Genomic DNA, 19562 nt, shown 5'->3' on the forward strand with positions numbered 1-19562 from the left:
AAAATGAGATGGTGGATGTGCTGTTTGAAGTGTGTAAAACTTGTAGGAAAAACTGCCTTGGGCATTGTCAACCAAACTGACTAATTGAATTCTTTTTTTGTGCTGTAGAAAATAACAGTATGAATACAGAAGAAACATCAAAGGGATACTTGACCATGAAATGCTAACATAAATTCTTCTCTGTGTTCCTTGGCACTCACAATCTTCTGATTTTAACTTTCTTGTTCTGCAGCAATATTCTTTAAACCGTATTCACTTCAGAAATTAATTTCTCTACAAAAGTGCCAATCGTCGAAAATAAACATGACCCTTAGAGTTCAGGATGTGATGTTTACCTGTTCTCCAGGCTGGTACCCAGAGCCGAGTGGCTGGGGCAAGCTCAAGCCGCTCTGCAGTGTCCTCAGATGGACATGAGGGACAAGATCCCCAAAGTGGCACCCAAGGAGGAAGGTTCCGGAGCTGGGCACAGATGGGATACAGTTGAGGGTCTGAGCCGCTGGACGAAAGGAGCAGAGATCTGCCAGTTAGCTGCTGTTCCTCTTGCAAAGAGTACCACAGGCTAAGCTGATCATATAGCTAAGCTACTTTGAGAGTGAATGGAGTGAGGATGTTGGAATTATTTCATAGAATCCCAGAATGGTTTGGATTTGAAGGGACCTTAAAGCCCATCTAGTTCCACCCCCCCTGCCATGGGCAGGGACACCCTCCACCAGACCAGGTTGCTCAAAGCCCCATCCAACCTGGCCTTGAACACTGCCAGGGATGGGAAGTTTAAAGCAATTACCTGTTAGTAATAACTCACTAAGATCCAGGAAAGAGGAAATCTTGAGAACTGTGGGGAATCTTAAGTTACTTGAGGGAATCTTCTAGGTATATCAGTATGTTAAATTTTACTGTAAAACTTATTCAAAGGAAAAGAGACAAACAAACAAGACAGTGTTTTTTTACATGTCATATCCTCATACTTAAAAATATGTCCTGAAATCCTTATTTTGCTTTGTAGAGAGCTTTTTTCCAATGTGACGTAGCACTGGGAGAAGTATTTAGCAATTTCCCAACATAATTTTTCTGTTATTAACCATTAACTCACTTAAATGTAAATAATCAGTGCCAATACAGCATTATAAACAAGATTCCTATGATAAACAAGGGCCAAGGTGAGGATCCCACCCTGCCTGGTCCTCAGTATGTTTTGTGGCGGCCTCTTCACTTCCTCCCTCACGGGGCTCTGGGGCTCCTGCCAGCCACAGGGCCAGGGCGCTGGTTTCCCTGAACACAGGGAGATGCCATGGTACCTCAGAAATCTTTCCTCCCCCTCAGATGTCATTACAGAAAAGCACCCTGTTGATGACAGGTAGGTGTCGCAGGCCGGTGCTCACCGTGTGGGAGCACAGTGGGCTGCCTGCCCCACGCGAGCGGCGAAAGGTTCTGGAGCTGAGGGAGCCCAGCTGTGGGGCTGCAGCCCTGGCTGCGCCCGGCCTCTGAGGTGGCCAGCTCTTTTGAGGAGTCTATTCTAACCTCTGTCTGGCAAACTAGAGTTTTCTGTGTTTTCCTTTTATGTTTTAGTAAAATATAGCTGGAGAGCCTGTGTGGTGATTTGAAGTGCTGACTGGCAGGAGAAGAGCTGCCTCAGTGCATTTGGGCTAAATGCTGTTTTGCCGTGACTGTCTTGCTTTATAGAGGATTGTACTGAGGAAATGTTCAAAACATTAAAGAGCAGCAGAGGCAGTAGATTGCTTTTAGGAATTTGTATGCTTTGTTTATGAATGAAAAATAATATTCTAGCCACTGTAATCACTAAATCAAAATGCAAGTTAAGGGAGTAATGACTTTTAAGTTATGTAGTGATAACATTTATTATTCTTAAAATGATAACTAAAATAGGAAAATGACTGGTCTAGAAGTTAAAAGTCCTAAGCAAATAAAGAGGTTGATTTAGGAATATTGTTTTTCAGGCCTACTTTAAATTGATTAATAGCAATGTTGTGCAATGGAAAGCTGGCACGGGGCTGTTCTTTGGGAGGTCTTAAGGCAGTGAAACCCCCTGGATGTCCCTGGACCAGTGCTCAACATAAGCAAGCCCGTGTTCTTTCCCATCCCTTTTTGGTGTGAGTTATGCCCTCTAAAGTCCAAAGCTAGAGCAGTTTTGGGACTTCTCCCAAGAGATGGGACCACTGCTGTTTCTTATCCCTTGTTTGTGGATGCTGCAGACAATCAGGGCTTTGATGCAAAAGATGGAGTGAACCAAACTGTGACAGTGTAGACACACCACATTTAACATCTTTAACATTGTACTTGTCAAAACGTTCTCTGTCTACTCTTCCTTCCCATGCTTTATAGTAACACAATCTACCTAGTGATAGGTCTGACGCAACCGTCTGCACCCCGCACAACTTGTAGAACAGCTAACAAACATTCTGCCTGATTTAAGGCTAGGCAATGTGTATCTCACTCTGCGCATTGAACTTCTGACAGGCCAGATTAATTATTTTCAATTCCTTTTTTCTCACTATCATGAATCTGTCCCCTCTGCCTTACATTTCTATTGTTGCTAGTATTGAGCACGAGAGTTTTGTGACTCTAAAGGGAAGAATAGATCCCTGAGATTAACCAGCCACAAGAGAAGCCAGGACTCCTAAGATTGTAAAGTAACCTTCTGGACGTGACAAAACTCAAGAGATCATTTGTCTTTACAGGTACATCTGTAAGGGATAGTTATCAGCATAAAGCATTGTTTTCTTTCTTAATAGAAAATTTAACATAATGTGCATTATTTTTTTTTGTTTTACCACAGGATTGTACAGTGTATGAAACAGAAAATAAAATTCTTCATGTGGTAAGTAATCTTAAGTATTCTGCTTTGGTATTCCTTACTTCTACCCTATCCCTTTAAATGATTTAAAAAAAAAAAAGCTACCATACAAAAATGAAGTTACTTCCTATTTGACACAACTTCTGATTAATTATATCAGTTGGTAAAAGTTAACTATTTTATCTTATTTATGAAAACTTTAAAAAATTAAAATTTATTTTCAAGACCAGCAGGAGAGAGATATCAGCCTACATGTTTTGTGACCCCCTGAAACTGACTTAGTGCAAGTTAGTTGTGCTTCCCACCAGCCAGTTGAATGACTGCCCAAGTACTCCAGATTTAACACTCAAAAATGTTTTTTGCATGGCATCATTCACTTAAGAATCATTCCTACCAAGCCTTTTTACTCTTTCCTAAATTGGGTGTCGTTCAAGTTTAAGGCTTAAGAATCAGCTTTCTTCTGGTATTGTATTACTTATGCCTGTTTATGTTAGCAGGCAAGGTCAGATACTCCATCTCACTCTCCCTTTCCACACAGTTCCCTGGAGTAATGCTCTCTGTTATACCTACAGTTAATTACAAATACATAATTATTTTTTGTAGATTGTTTCAGAAGCTTCACAATACTCTTAGTAGTGTAATACTCTCACTAGGATTGGTGGCGTGGAATTCCAGCAATGGATCCATCAGACTTGGTGCGTTACTAGTTGCACTGGTTGTCAGACTGAGCATTTTGTGCCTCCAGCACTCAAAAAAAATCTAATGACCAAGGGGAATGGAAGAATCTTATACAAATGTGTTGATTAGATATTGGCCTATTAGATATGTTCAAATACTTCATATTTTCCTGGTACAGGCACTGAAAACTTGCACTGACGCTGAGACAGAGTTAAAACCTATGCTGAAAGGGAAATCTCAAAGGATTTACAAGTTCAGATAAGCTTTTGACAAGCTCTAACCAAGTGCCTGACTTTTTTCTTTTTTTTTTTTTTTTTTTAAAAAAAAAAGCCTTTTACACATACTCTGTTTCCAGCGGGGATTAAAATTTGTTATAAAACATTGATGTGCTGTTAAATTCAGAAAGCATGCAGTGACTTTTAGAAAAAAGCTTACTATTGCAAACCTGATTCTGAAAAGAACTTCTAAAAGCACCTGACATCTTCTGGAATTTGGAGTGTATACACATATTTTAACCCACAATTCTAACTGCGTATGACTTCTAAAAATACATTTTTAGCAGGAATGTTACTTTTGACTTTTCTACCTGTTCTAAATGGAAACCCAAAAAGATAGAAGAGAAGAGAGAAAAGTTCCCATTTTTAAGTATTTCTTAGGCTCAGCAGTGAAAGTGTGATGAACCTTGAGGAGCCTGGCTCCCAAGGCAGTAGAACTCATCTCAGCCTGAAGAAAATCACCTGAAACTGCCTGATCCAGAGCATCCAGACCCTGAGAATCAACCTGTTTATCATTGTAACTCTGGGTGAAGTGAGAAGAATCACCATCTTTCTTACAGCATCTCAAAAAAAAAAAAAATACTTCAAGGATACTGAATTCGAGAATAAGCTTTGTAAATTGTTCATTTCTTTTATGGTCACTTTATTTCTAAAGATAAAAAATAAAATTAAATTAAAGAAAATACTCAAGAAAAATAATTGTGATGCTCTAAAGTAAAATTTTACATTTACTTTACATTTAGGTAGAATCTATGACTTTTAAACACCACATGGCAAGTTTTTTTATTTCTGAAAGATATTAAGCAAGATATACTTAGAAGTAAAGACAGATTTATAAAATTATGATCCATGATTGACTTTCTTCATTGGTTGCTGGAGAGATTCACTGAGATATAGATTTGTTTGGAAGAGCTCCACACTTGGGCAGTGTGTGCTCAGATGATAATTGGAGGTGCGCAATTGCCATTCCTTCACTAGTCTTATGACTAGATTGTGTCTGCTCTGTGACTCAGCTATCATGGGAAAAGATAAATTATGAAGGTGTGATCTTAAGGATTACTTAAACTGTGTCTGAGAGCCAGATTTTTTTGGGGGGGGGTATCTGTTCAGCAAAATGTGGTTATCAGGATTGCATCAGTTCTTTAGACTAATATAGCATACCTATGATAATTAAAAAATTACAACCTGCTAATTGTGCTCTTAGCAGTAAATACAGATTATTAACTTATATTCATTGTACCGACCCAGCAGCGGCTGCCGTAGTAAAAATACTTTTTGTGATGTGTAAGTTTGTATGGCTTGTTCAACACATGGTGGTTTCCCAGAGATTCTGTTCTTATTGTGGCCCATTGGGAGAAATCTAATAAATGGGTTTAGGTGTTGGCTGGCCTGTAAAATTCTATGTAAATTCCTCTGCAACAGGTACTGAACTTCTTGAAGAAACCATTTTTGTTTGAGATTTTCTTAAGTACAGTAGTATTGCGCCATCTGGAGAGTATGCACTTTGCTTCCCTGTGGTTTTGGAACTAGTATACCAGAATTTTGTCCTTTCTATTTTTTTATGCCAAAAATACTTGAGCATATGTTAATGTATCATCTCATGTTGATAGTGCTGTATCAAACATTACTTCCTGACCCTGTGCTGTTATTCATAAATTCTGCTCAGTAGTTCCCATTTATAGTATCTCAGCCTTTGCATTATTTACAGCTGGTGTCAGGCTTCTCCTGTATCTGCTGAACTACTTTTCAGCAAACTGGTATTTTTAATTATTCCAATATAATTTTCTTGAATATTTTCCTGATGCTAAAATCCTACATTATATATTAATTAAACTTTCTGAATCACGGGGAGATCTTAAAGATTCATAAGAATAATTTGCTTGAAAACTTGTTTTCTGTTTATTTTGTTCCAAAGCTTATTCACTGAAAAAGTATTTGCAAGTGACAACTGTAAAGTTAAAACATTATATCAGAAAGTAGAAAGTGTTGTCTCTGGGTTTTAGTCTGCATCTAATCTGTACCTATGATCTTAAATGTTAGGGCATAAGAGAGGACCTCAGTTTGAAATCATAGTAATATTTTGATATGACAGTAATTCAAAAGCTGGATGAAAGCATATATTCACAGACAGGGTCAATCATCAGCTCATATGTAGAGCAGCAGTACATCTCTTGAGCAAGCCAGTTTCTATATCTCTGGTGGGAGAAGACAGGACATAAAGTTTTGTTTAGGGGTTCTGACCCAAAGCTGAAACTGCTAGAAATGTGTCTGGTAATGGTGACATTTAGATGGAGTCATGCATACCTGAGTGTGATGCTTTGCATCTTGCAGCTGACAGAAAATACAAATGCCACGTCTGGTACTCCAGAGCTGTACGTGGGTTTCCAGATGAGTTAGTTAATTTATTCATTGTGACAACTTTATTTGTTTAACTTATATGTATAGTGTCAAATGAGATATTAGAAATCCTCATGGTTTTGCAAATGCCTGAAATAAAACTTCCTGTAAGGGATTTCACTAGAATTTACTATAATTAGGGAAAATGAGAGTATAGTCCCTAAAGGAAAATAGATGCATACAGCACAACTTCAACTGGAAGACCATCCTGAAATTAATCTAAATGAATGCTTTCAGATTAGGTTCAAATATTTTAGGTATAGTCTTTTTGAAGGAATGCTTTAAGCAACACATACAAACTTGGGAATAAATCTTTACACGTGAAGGTTCTCTGAGTGTACAGATCCAGTCCTTTCTGATCCATAGCCTTACTGTTCGCCTTTGGTGGATAGGTCACTGCTACCGTCTGTGTAATGGGGTCCCTATTTTGAAGGTGTTTGTGTGGATTGGCATTCAGATTTTGAAATCTTTAGCTGGAAGGCAGGATAACATGAAATTATTGCATAGTTGTAGTGATCTAGAATATCAATTAAAGGGTATGTTCAAAGATGCATAAGAATTTTACTTCAGGAAATGGATTAACTAAGGCACGTTTCTGCCAGTGTAATTTTTAAGGAAAAATTTTCAAAGTTGTATAATGCAGAATTCACCTAATTATCACTGTTGGTAGGGTTGCTCTCATTATTTGGTAACCAAAATAGGTTATTAAGAATAATAAGAACTTCTTCACTAGTAGTTTCAGTTTAATATGAGGAATTACATTGACTTGTTTTTCTTTGTAGTGTAAAACCTTGTCTGGGATTTGTGACCACATAATTTCGCTCTCATCTGATTCTCTGGTGTCACAGTCAGCACATCTTGAGGTAGTTCATCTCACCAGCATTATGCCCAGTGAGGGCTTGGTAAGTAGCAAAGCAGTTTAAAGTTTAACTGTTAGAATACAGAACACAAGCCTCAGTTCTTTAAGGTGATTTCTTTTTTTAATATGTCAAGAAATCAAAATGTATTTTCATGCAGTGTCCTACTATTTCTTTTTCGGTAAGCTGAATCAGATTTCTGAAAGCGGTTTATATAAATAAAGGGATTGTAATTTTTTGTTTGTTTAATTAAAATCTGTTTTACCTAGGGCTTCGTGTGCAACTGGTAACTACATGAGCAGCTATAGAAAAGTTATGGTCCTTTGATAGCCATATTGCAGTTTTTGGAATGTACCACAGTAATCCCCAAATATGTAAATATACAAATAAAATTAACTAGATATCATTAATTTGCCTTGAAAATGGTTAGTGGAAGGTATGTTTCTTGGGATTGCATAAAAATAGTGAAATGTTTCCCTAGTGATTCAGTTCAAATAAAACTTTCAGCAGTATCATCCCAGAAACAAAATAAATCCCTTATATTCATAAATTGTTGTTCACTGAGCAGACAAGTTAGGTGTCTTCTGAACATGCTAGCTGCTCTGCATTAGTAATGGGTCACACCATTAACAGTTTCTGCAGAGATGATAGTTTAATAATTGTTTGGCTACCACTTTTAAATATTAATGTGCTGTTGCATTTTTTGGACAAGGGGTTTTTGTGAAGTTTTAGGGATCAGTGGGTAAGACTTCTGTCTCCCCTTAGTAGTCCCTTACTTTACAACCATTCTGATATTGGTAGGCTCTCAGAGGATAGGGATTGTGCTTGGGAACCTAAGATTCCTAATAAAAGCTCAAGTATAAGGTAGCACTGCAGGCACTGGGATGTTCTTGCACATTTTCCTCAAGAGACAGGCTACTTTTCCCAGTATGATCTCTTATATTGCCTTCAGCTGCCTTCTCAGGATTTTTTTTATTACTATGTTTTTTCCCTACAAGAGGAGGAATCCAGGAATGTTGTTCCTGGGTTGGAGGAACCAATTGGAGGAGGAAAAATGGGGGAAAGTGGGTAGAGAAACTGGTAGCTATGAGGCAGAAAATTCCAGAGTTGACAAATTAGCATACATTTGAGTGTCACTATACATGTTATGGCATGTTTCTTGTTTGTAATTCAGTGTGATTTACAGATTTCTTTTAAACTTCTGTTAGTTGAGATATTTTGTATTATTTCAATATCTTACTCTTCGTTCTGACATTGAATAGCAATGAACATCATGTGCAAATCCTGTCAAAGTTACAAGAAGATAATTATTTTGAAATATGCATATTAATTTGAGAACGATGTATTTTAATAACATGGGGGGTTTTTGTATGACTACATAAGTTTACTTTATTCTTATACTGATTTAGTCAACAAAGAACATTTCAACAGCATAAAACACATTTAATTCTGTGGCATCACAGATGCTTACTCAGTATGTAATCCTGAAGGTAAATACAATTTGCTTGCTGTGCTGCTGCATCCCAGTGGCCAAATGTGTTCCATTTGTGGCCCAGTTTCCCCTCTTGGTCTGATTTCTGGATTAGTGCAGGGAGATCCAGGAAATATCAGTATCACTTACAGCTTGTGTAGTATATACACTGTAAATCTGTCCGTGCTTCTGTCTTGCATTAAGACTACTACATGCTGTGTGCTAGCAGTCTGGATCTCTGTACAGCTTTCCTTTCTATCCAGAAATGTAACATATTTCTGCTGGCCTACTTAGAGGAAAGTTCAGTGTCAGTGCTGAAGAGAACATAAACGCAGATAGGATGTAGTTTCCTCAGAGATGATGGAGCATATCAAGCAGAGCTTGGTGTTGCTGATGTTTCCCATTGTGTGATAGCTCTAGATCTAAGACAGGGTGTAGGCTGGTGGAGGACAGAAAGAGCCTACTGCAAAAATGGCATGTCCTACAGTGAGCTGGAAATTTAATAGTGTGCAGTACTAGGCAGGTGTCTTTCAGGAGTTCTTGGGTATGAGTGGTATGCTTTCTAAGCAGCTTATAAAGTGTTGGAGTATGAGTTAAACCTTTAAGGCATGAGTGACCAAGATGAGAGCTGTTGGCGGTATTGTTGTGGCCTGCCATGTGGTTCACACTTCCCTCTGGACTGTCCACTTTTCTAACAGAACATCAAGCAGACAGGGCCTGTGCTATAGTAATGCTGTAGACTGGGTCACTCTATCACTGGGTAGAAGAACCACAGTGTAGTTCTCCATCTGCAGTGCACCCCAAAGTTTATAGCCAACAAAACTGCAGTAACTGGGCACTGCTGACAGAGGACATGAGACAAATACTGCAATCAAAATTGCCTGACAATTTTTTTTTTTTTTTCAGATGAAGTGAAATCACAGTGAATGACTGAGTTTTCTGTGCCTAATTGTGAAGGCGCTATAACATGTTAGGTTGGAAAGTTCCTTATAATCAATTTTGCTGACACTGTGTTCTGTTTAGAAAAAAATATGGAAAAGGACTATAAATGGGAATAAAAGAAGAATCATGTGAAAAGGAACAGAAAACATTAATCAGAATCAAATATAGAACAGAGTAATGAATTACAAATGGCTTTCTCATGATTGTATAGCAGTTTTTTTCCACAGGATCTCTGCTCCATTCAGGAGAAAAATGAGTGCTATTCACTGAATGGAAAGTATTCAGAGTTCCATTTTTATCCTTATCATTCAGTGTAGGGATTGAGGTCTTTATTTACCACACTTCAGCTTAGCTCTGCATTCCCTTGAGTTACTAATTTCATCGTGAGATTATTTTTTTTATATGGCCTGAGTGCTTCACAGACGCTAATTAATTCATCCTCACAACACACTTGTGAAAATGATATTGTAATTTTAGTTTTATAGATAGGAATCCAATCCACAGAGCAATTTGTGTCAAATTCACCAAAAATCTATTTTTCAGAAGCTTACCATATCATTTTTCAGAACACTTGTTACTTTTATAGCATAAGTTTAAAATATGTTATCTCTTGATTTTAAGTGGTTTCCAGAGCTACTGAGAACACTAGTTTCAGCTTCATACAGGGCTGGCATCTAGAAAATGAATGCAATTATTTGCCATTGGTGAAAAATGTGTCATAAATGACTTAGACTTATATAAGAATTCAGTTGCCTGGAATGATATTCAGTTGACTTAATCATGAGTCTTTCTCTATTTTCAAAACTGTGTTTGCAAAACTGCTTTTATTATATGCCTTCTAATTTCTTCAACAAATGAGCCAGAAATCCTATAGACATTGCATAAGCTTACACATAAACTGAATTGATTTCCAGATCCAAGTCCATACAGTTACTACACGGAGTCAGAACTCCTGTGGGGCTGTGTCTGTGTGTTTAATTGTTTAAATAAATTCTGGATCATAAAGCATTTTCACAAAGGGACTGTATGTCACTTGAATGTGTACCTTCAGTTCCAGCATTTTCTGACTTTCTGTTCATGCTTTTACGAGTTTAATAGTCACCTTTTTCTTTCTTTTTTTTTCTCCTCTAAAGTATCTTCTTTTTCAGTCTGCTTTATTAAAAATACGATTATCTCATGCATTCCCCAGAACACACTCTCTCCTGGTAGTTTCATGGCAATTTGGACAAAAGAATTTGCATTGGGAAGCACGCATTTTAGGTTCTATTCCAAGTTCTGATGATTGTGTTTGCATCCTGATCTCTGCAGGCATTTGCTGGCCTCTGGAATCATACTGTTTTTTTTCCTCTCTCTTTCCAGTCCTTCCCAAGCTGTACCAGTTGCATATACTTTTCCCTATTTAGTAAAACACCCTCCCTATATTGTCCATTTCATTTTAAAGTAACTTCTGAATTGTAGTACTAGGTATGGTGATGCCAGTTACATCTGAAGTGTACTACATTATCAGTCTGCATAAGATGTCTGGAAGGCAAAACTTTGTTTCAAGCTACCAATTTGACAAACTTGAAATAAACTTCTCTACTAAAAAAGTATTAGACTGTGAGAACCCCTGTCAGTTCTGACCATATGGACAGAAAGAGAACATGCACACGTCGGTTTTTATGAAATAGAATAAAATAACTTTAACGTCATGATTTAAGAAAATTCCCTTTGTTGGCTTTTAGTTTTTCAATACTTTGAATTAATTATAATGTTAATTGTAGCATGACAAAGGAAATTGCATCATTTTCACATTTATAAATGCTTTTTACAAATTACTTTTCTTTTTAAAGAAAGTTAGGTTTCCATTCCATTTCAATGTATGGTAAACTTCCTTTTGAAGTTACCATAACTTGTGGTAAAAGAAACAACAGCATTATTTTAATATTTAGACACTACATATAACTGCTCAGTACAAGGAAAGATTTTTCTCAAAAATGTGATATTTGAAAAAATCTACTCCCTTAGAATTTATTATTTCAAAAGTCCATAGACCAAGTTCTGCATTTAGGAGTCCCAGAATTTCTGTTTAGTGATTGAACAAAGCTGGTGCAGCAGCACCCACTTTAAATTTCTTGGCTTGATGGACCTGGCATGAGCAATAGGCCCTTGAGACAAGAGTTTGTGTTACTGTTTGCAGGGGAAGAGGTGCAGCTCCTAAACTTGCTACTAAGTCCTTAGGGTAGGTGAAAGGCTATGTGAACCTTACTATTAATTAGCTCAGACTAAGTCCAGAGCCAGGTTTGGAGCAGTTTTGCTGTCAGATAAACAAAGGCAGGCTAAGAGAACCAGTGTTTTAAGTGAGATGGTGGATATAGAAACCATCCATAAGATAGGAGCATGGAGGGGTTTTTTGAAGTTTGGGGTTTTTTTTCCTCCTCCTATTCTTGGATTACCAGAGGTCATCAGTATTGGAAGATTTTTTTTTTTGTATTGGAGCCAGTATTATTTTGGACTAAACATTTTTTCTTTTTAATCTTCTGAACTTGATGTGCTGTGCTGTACATATATTTAAAGATACTTCTGCGTAACATGCAACTTTAATCTTCTTTTATGAGATTAATGATTAGTCTTAAGCAGGAGATTCTAAACAGGCAGACTGTTGGGTTTTATTGTTTGGTTTTGTATCTTCTGATGTCTGAGGAATGTTTTGCTTCTGGAATGCAGTATCACTTTTATTCCTTTTCCTTTCACTTTGTTGTTTTCTCTTGTGTCTGAGCTTCCTACTGTTAATAGAAACAGAGTAATCTGTCACACTTTAATTAAGATATACACTGCTTATATCAACAGCTTTGTTAATTTTTCTGCAGAAGGAACTTTTCCTTTTTCATTTAAGAATTTAAGGGAAGAAAGGATTATCGGAATAAACATTTTTATAAGACCAGCTGTGTATCATTGGAGAAAAAAAAAACAACAGACAAGCTGTCAGATACAAAGACCCTTATTTATTAAGCATTATTCATCTATCTAATGTACAGCTACCCTTTCAAATAGTACATATTTTTATGTGAAATTTGTAATTTAAGGTGACAGAAGCCAATCTTTTCCATTTTTACAAGAAAGTGCAAAAGAATGCAAGGAGGCAAAGTAGAATATGAAGGCAGCTTTTTTTGGTGGAAACACACATGGCTGTCCTAAAACTGTTAGGGTGCTAATCTAATTATTTCTGATTATTTTTAAAGGCTTACAGAAATTTGACGAAGTTCCATCATGCTTGACATAAAAAGGTGCCCACAGCCCAAATTTTTGTTGTCCATGGGTTTCTATTTAGGTAGGATTATGTTTCATCATATTCCAGCAAAGAAGTGTTATGAAAACATGAATCATCTGATAATAGATCATTGTTGCCCTAGAAGGAATAGTGGCCTACAGTTAGAACCACTGGAAGTTTGAGACAGAAATGCTCATACTAAAAGAGTTTTGTCTCATTGCAAAATGCAGAGCTCTTCAAATAATATAACATCCATGGATTAACCTGGGAATAGTTGTTGACACTTGAAAATACACTGTTGTCATTATATCCCAGTTAATTAACCAGATCACTCTGATGAGAAATTTTTCAAGGAAATTCCATTTATAACTGGAAATACCATTTTCTGGGGAATAGTCTCTTTAAAATGGGATATTAAATGGCTGATTCCTTCCCATATGTTTTCAAAGGTCAGATTTTAATTAAAAACCTTTAAGTCACTCTGTCATTAGGGGACAGTGACAGAGTTATTCAGGAACAGGCAGATTCTTGTGAAACGTTTCCTTGTTCTGTACCTCTCATATATTAGGATAATTCTTTGGAGTTTTGTATCTGACATATCACAGTTATTAAAGAGTACTATTTGTTTCTAACCCCCTAATTGTTGACTAGTGTGAGCCATCTTCACAGAGTGAATGAAAATACTCAGCTCTTACCCAGAGGTAAGGGATATAGTTTGTCATTCTTCTGTGCTCTGTGATCATTGGTGGATTCAAGAAGAAACTAGAATCAGAATAAGGACCCATTCTTGGAAAAAAAAGGAAATAAATCCTTTTGAAAAAGGACTCCAGTGAAATTCTGCTGGGAAGGGCAGAAAATAGACCAATAAGAAGACAGAAGATTGGGAACTGAGGAGGGGATGACTGAGTTACTTGGGTAGAAAGAATAGAATAGGATGTGATAGTGAAGGGTATGGTAGGAAAGCCCTGGAACTAGTTGTGGAGAATAAGGAGAATGAATCTGGGGTGCAGCTGGGTGGAGAGGGCAACAACTGAGAGTGGAAGGGAAGAGGCAGGAGAAGCCTCTACACCAGGACTTGATTGCATAGATGTAGATGTCTGGTACCATTTTATGTGCCCATCTTTCAGTTGCCACTCCAGAAGGTTCTCTGTCATATCTGCCGAACCTCCACATATTCTTGGTTACTTTGAAATGACTAAATATTCTCTGGATATCACCATTTAAGCAGATGAGTTCCATCCCTTCTGTCTGGATACTGATTCTGAGACTGGATGTGTGGAGGAAAAAGCTGGTGGGAAGACTGAGTTTTGGGCACTGAATGCAGAAGGAGAGACTAGAGCTGATGGGTGGGGTGAAGCAGCTTGTGTCATCGAGACTGGCAAGAAAGCTTGAGAGGGATAGGCATTTGTGTTGAAGAGAAAGGACCAGAAGACAGGGGGAGGCAGGAGACAACAGGAAAAAAACCCCCGACTTCCCACTGAAAGTCTCCCAACCAGAGCCTAGGATGGATTCCAGGATTCGGGAGTTCCCTGATTTATGTGCTTTTTGTCTGTGCAACCCACTGACAAAATGGTATTCTCATTTAGTCTTAGCCTGATGTTTTCGCTATTTTACTTTGAGAGCTCATGTGGCTGAAATCTGTCAAATAGTTTGCAAGCAGTTTACGTAAAGAGTTCTATGAGAATAATTAGCTTACAAGAGTACATCTTCATTTCCATCAAATTTTATAACAGCAGATAATCGGATCAAAATAGCAGATATGTGGATCCTCTTTTAATAAATTCATTTACAACTTAATTAAAGATTATGCTTATATAAAAACATGTTATTGCAGAAGACTATAACTCTCCTGAATATGCTGAATCAGTATGACTGCTTTAAGACACAGGTAAAATAGAAAATAATTGTAAACAAAATAATAATTTCTAACAGTTCCAGATGTGTTAGCAGTTGTCACAATAGAATCTACTTAGCTGTTCATATCTGGGCTTGGGAAAAAGAGGCTTGCTGCTCTAATTCTTCAACTGCAGTATTAAATCAGTATTTGCCTGGAACTTATGTTATCTGACAGAAACATTTTCAGAATGTATTTCCTTTCTTTTTTTTTTTTTAGGCTTATTAACCATAAAAAATGCTTATATTAGTGGAAACAGAATGAAACAGTGATGAACAAAAAGATAGCAAATAGCCCATTAAATTGAAAGAAAGGTCCAGCTCTTTTGCCTCATTCAGACTGTGAATGCTTGCATGCTTTTTCTGGGTTCATGGAATTAACAGCTCTTTAAATGACTCAGTTTTGCAGTTGTGGACATTTCTTAAAAGCCAGAGTAGGTGATTTTCATTTTTCACTGGAAGATAGATGAAAGTAATCCCCTTAAAGCCTGTCATTTATATCAATAAACTACTTTGTATGTATATCTGAGCAATTTAAACTTTCGTGGGGTTCTGCTAACCTGTGCCAGTATTACTTAAAATGTATCTGGAGATTCTAGTCTTTCTCTTCACAAATGCTGATTTTAAAAGGAAAATGAGGATGGAGATGGAGATGAAGCACAGATGTCACTAAAATAAGGTTGACACATTGTCCTTTAAAAACAATGTTTTTCTAAGTGTCAGTGTCTTTTCATGTTGAGGGATAAAATGTCCTTTAAAAACCTTCCTACCACAGAAAGCAATTGAGAGCTGGACTGAACTGTACACACCGTGTTACACACTGCATTATCTGTTGCAAAAGGATAGGCAAGTGCTGACAGTCAGCATATCAAGGACAGGGATTTTTTTTTAGGGGAAAAATGTTTACAGGGTTGGAAAGAGTGATTTGAAGCAGGGAATGTATCTGGCCTCTTGAACAGATGTCACAGAGTAAATAAAGCTGTTTTCAGAATTGCTCTATGCTTTTGGGGGGGGGGTCTTTTTAAGAATACTTTCAATCTCATTCTGAGTATTATACTCACAACTTTCTCCCAAGTGGAAAAATATTTTGGGAGTTACTATTTTATATATGATAAATATCTAAAATATTTATATATATTATATAAAATACCTTGCATTCTGAGCTATATAAAATAAAACTAGAATATAACAATTTATATATATTTTTAGATAGAATGTAATCTTTCAAGGTTTTCAGGTAACACAGATATGTCAAGGAGAAACAGTGCTACTGTAATGGTCAAGAAGAAACAAGCTCTTTCATTATTTTTCTTTTGGGAAAACAAGGATGAAAGCTCTATCTAGGATAATTTGAAGGCTATGAGTCATTTACTAAAACTGTTTATTTTTATCTATTTTGTCCTTAAAGTTTAATAGCTAAGATGAAAGAGCAGATAGAAAAATGTAGGGTAATTCTTAGTGATTAGTCAGTTTTTATGTCTCTCAGATGGCATATATTAAGAGATGAAATTATAATTTGATTTTTTTTCCAAAAATACACATAGCTGAACAAGAGGCTAAGAACTTTATGAAGAAATATGTGATAAAATTTAGTGAAAGGTTTAGCACTATGTTCTGTTTTGGTCTTAAAAATCTTAGTCTGTTGGTTTGTTAAGTGTGGAATGAATCTTGTCAAGTCAAGTAGGGTGTTAGAACTGTGGTATTAAATTTGATATCAAAAGTGTGGCTGGAAATGTGTTGCTGAAGTCTACTATGCGTTAAAATAACAGACTTCTGTGATGGATGCAGCAATGTTATGTAACATTCCAGCTAAAATTTCGCTGTGGAAATCCATCATAACATGCTAGATTGATTTAAATATCTATTTAAGATTTTTTAATGGAGACTCAACATCCTGTTCTCACTGAGAACCTTCAGGGTTTTTCTTGATCTAGTGGTCTTGTTTATGGCTTTCAGTTGGCAAAGAGAAAGAGAATCAGATGTTTGTCAGTAACAGTTGAAGGTACTACAGAAACAATAGAATAGCAAACACTGATAAAATTAAGCCAACCATATAGAAGGAAATAGTGGAAGACTCCATGGAAATGTCTTTCTTCCAACTAATCGCATTTTATGAAAGCGATTTCAAGACTTGAACATCTCTGTTATTTAGAAATGAAATAGCTTATAAAGCAGTCTCATTTAAGAGAATAAATAGTCATGGTGAGTAAAATCTAAACTGGAGTTTCCTATGCAGCAGAATTAAGCTTCCTTATCAGTTTTAGCCAGTCTTTTAAGATTTAAGTGAAGTTAAAATTTGCTGAAATTGAATTAGTTTACATTAAAGTAGAATTCATATTTTCTCAGGATGAAAAATCAAAGCAGATCCAGCTAGAGCAGGTTACTCAGGGCCTCGTGCAATCAGGTTTTGATCACCTCCTAGTCAGAGATTCCACAGCCTTGCCAACCTGTTCCAGTGTTTTATCATCTTAATGGTAAAACTGAGGAAAAAAAAAAAATACTAAAAAACCTTTCTTTTTTTGAAATTGAGTTCTGACTTGTGTTCCTTGCTTCTCATCCTCTCCCTGTGCACTTTCAAAAAGAGGTGTCTCCATCTTTTCTATACCCTTCCAATTTTTGTAGGTGTAGAGTGCTATGATCTTAACTTTGTAGTATTTTTACCTTTTTTTTTCCTTGTGTGTGTTTGTGTAAACATCTAGCCTGAAGATCTTCATTAGTGTCTGAAATCAGTTTCTGTGAACAAAATGTTCTTTCTTATGGATGCGGGCTCTAAACTTCCATTTTGACAGCATAAGATGATGCAGAATTATTGAAAGGATAATGAATCAGCAGTACAGTGTACCAATTAGATTAATTAGATTTCAAAATTTGATGGATAACCATACTATATGGAGAGATGTGAAGCTATGACCTTACTCCTGAGAGGCAAGAATACAAGCAATTGAGTCTCACTGACATTTAAGGCTCTGTGTGTGTGTACAGCTAGATGGATACCTACGTAGGTTGTCTCTCTGTATCATGTCCATTGCCTCCTTGAAGCAGAATTCTTGCTGGACTAATTACAAAGCTCCTGATAGTTCACCAAGCTCATTTTTCTCCATAAATTGGCAATATGAGCATTTGCTCATGTATTTTCTGACTTAGGCTATGATTTCAGTTTTATTGAATCAATAACTCTCTGAAGATGGGGCATTTAAGTTTAAAGACTATTCCTGTTTGTGGTTTCAGTTTTGATGCTTCTTTTACGCCACTAGTAATAAAAACAGGTCATGATAAATATTTCATATACTGAATAGGAATGAGCTTTTATGCTGATGTTCAGTGTTGAATTTGGTACAAAAACTTTGGAATAAAAAAAAAAGCATTAAGTGAAAAAACTATGCGGTTTATAATTGGTCTCGATACATATTTGTTTAACTTAGATTTGCAAATGTTAATTGCCCGTGGTTCCTTCCAGTCTGTTGAAATGTTATGGTCCTTAAACTGGAATAAACATACTATTTTAATTATTATGCAAACATTATTTATTTGTTTCCTACAATATTAATTACCTTTCTTGCCCTTTTTTTCAGGGAATGTATATCAAATCAACTTACGATGGACTACATGTAATCACAGGAACAACTGAAAATGTAAGCTTCTTTATTCTAAACTACTTTTATAATGCATTCAAGTATTTTCTGTATATCTGCAGTGCATTTTGTAATATGAAAGCTCACTTTAAATCAAGCCACTTTTTATTAGCACTTCTTTCTTTAACTTTTCTGTAAATAAATCATCTTTGTAAAAACTTGGAACCTTTGAAAATAGACATAGAAAAATATCTATGATGAAGTGACAAATAACTAACAATTTAACAAAATGAAAATCTTGAATTTCTGTCCTCAATGATTCTTCCAACACACCTTTCTAACAGTGTTCATGTATATGTTTTTGCTGGCACAAAAGTGTTTTCCTTTATAGTAAGTAATTTTTTTCTTATGTAAGAGCATCATCGTTAGTCTAAAATAGTATCTGTTGTATTTAATTTTTGTTTTCTACTTTAGATAAATCTCTCAGAACATAGGACAGTTTGGGTTCATATAAAAAAAAAGTATTTTTCTATCAACAGAACAGTAGAAATAATATAACAGGAGAAAAAATCTGCCTCAGATGTTTATATTGACCAAAGTAGTCACAAAATTGGAGAGTTACTGATAAGAGTAGCTTTCCTCTGAGCAGCTCTTAATATGTATAGTCAGCTTACTTTATAAAGTCAGTAAATATTGTCATACAATGATGAATACTTTTTTGCTGTGTTGTTTTCTTTTTTGATAGTATTTTTTGTGCATTTTTTTGTTATAATTACCAAATTAATTTTAAAAGAATGTTAGAAAAATTAGACTTTTGGAAATGATGCCTGTCCTAGGATTGACTCATGGAAAATGAGTAGCTTCTGTATGTCTAAGCAGTTCAGTAAAATAGATTGTAAAATAATAAATTTTAAAATAGTTACAATATCAGCAGTAAGGGTGATGTAAAAAACCATGGATAATGGAGAATGATAACGTAAAATATTATAATCAACTTTAGACATGTTATAGAATAATCTTTGATAAACCAGAAGGTTTTCAAAGCTAGCAGTAATTACTGACAGGACTATCACTAAGAAGGGAGAAATTGTGGTATGTGAATGGAAGGGGATGCATGATTTGACAATGTTAAAAAAGCAAGTTAGTTAACAATCCAAATGACTATTGTATGAGGATGTATGAAAAGTTCTTTTATGAAAATAACCATGCCTGAAAGAATTATTGGGAGTTAAGCACCATTGTATTTTCATATTTTCCATCATCTGTAGTAAAAATACAGAAGAAACCAAGAAAAAATTATTAATTATAATTTTCATTGTAGACCCAGAAACGTTAGGCAAATCTGAACCTAAAGCACACAGAAATGCTGCAGCATATAAATCAGTATGACTGATCATAGAAAAAAATAAACAGTG

At 36.0% G+C, this 19562-nt stretch overlaps 1 protein-coding gene across 1 annotated transcript in view; it reads left to right on the forward strand.

Annotated features, from left to right (window-relative positions):
* Window positions 1–19562, forward strand: part of LOC104643462 (connector enhancer of kinase suppressor of ras 2) — a 205289-nt gene that overhangs the window by 101318 nt on the left and 84409 nt on the right. The window contains exons 6-8 of the mRNA XM_075763063.1: window positions 2795–2836; window positions 6945–7064; window positions 18148–18207. Coding sequence (XP_075619178.1) covers window positions 2795–2836; window positions 6945–7064; window positions 18148–18207 — 222 coding nt within the window. The remainder of the gene's footprint in view (window positions 1–2794; window positions 2837–6944; window positions 7065–18147; window positions 18208–19562) is intronic.

Source organism: Balearica regulorum, chromosome 11 (genome assembly GCF_011004875.1).
Source record: "Balearica regulorum gibbericeps isolate bBalReg1 chromosome 11, bBalReg1.pri, whole genome shotgun sequence".
Classification (NCBI taxonomy): Eukaryota; Metazoa; Chordata; class Aves; order Gruiformes; family Gruidae; genus Balearica; species Balearica regulorum.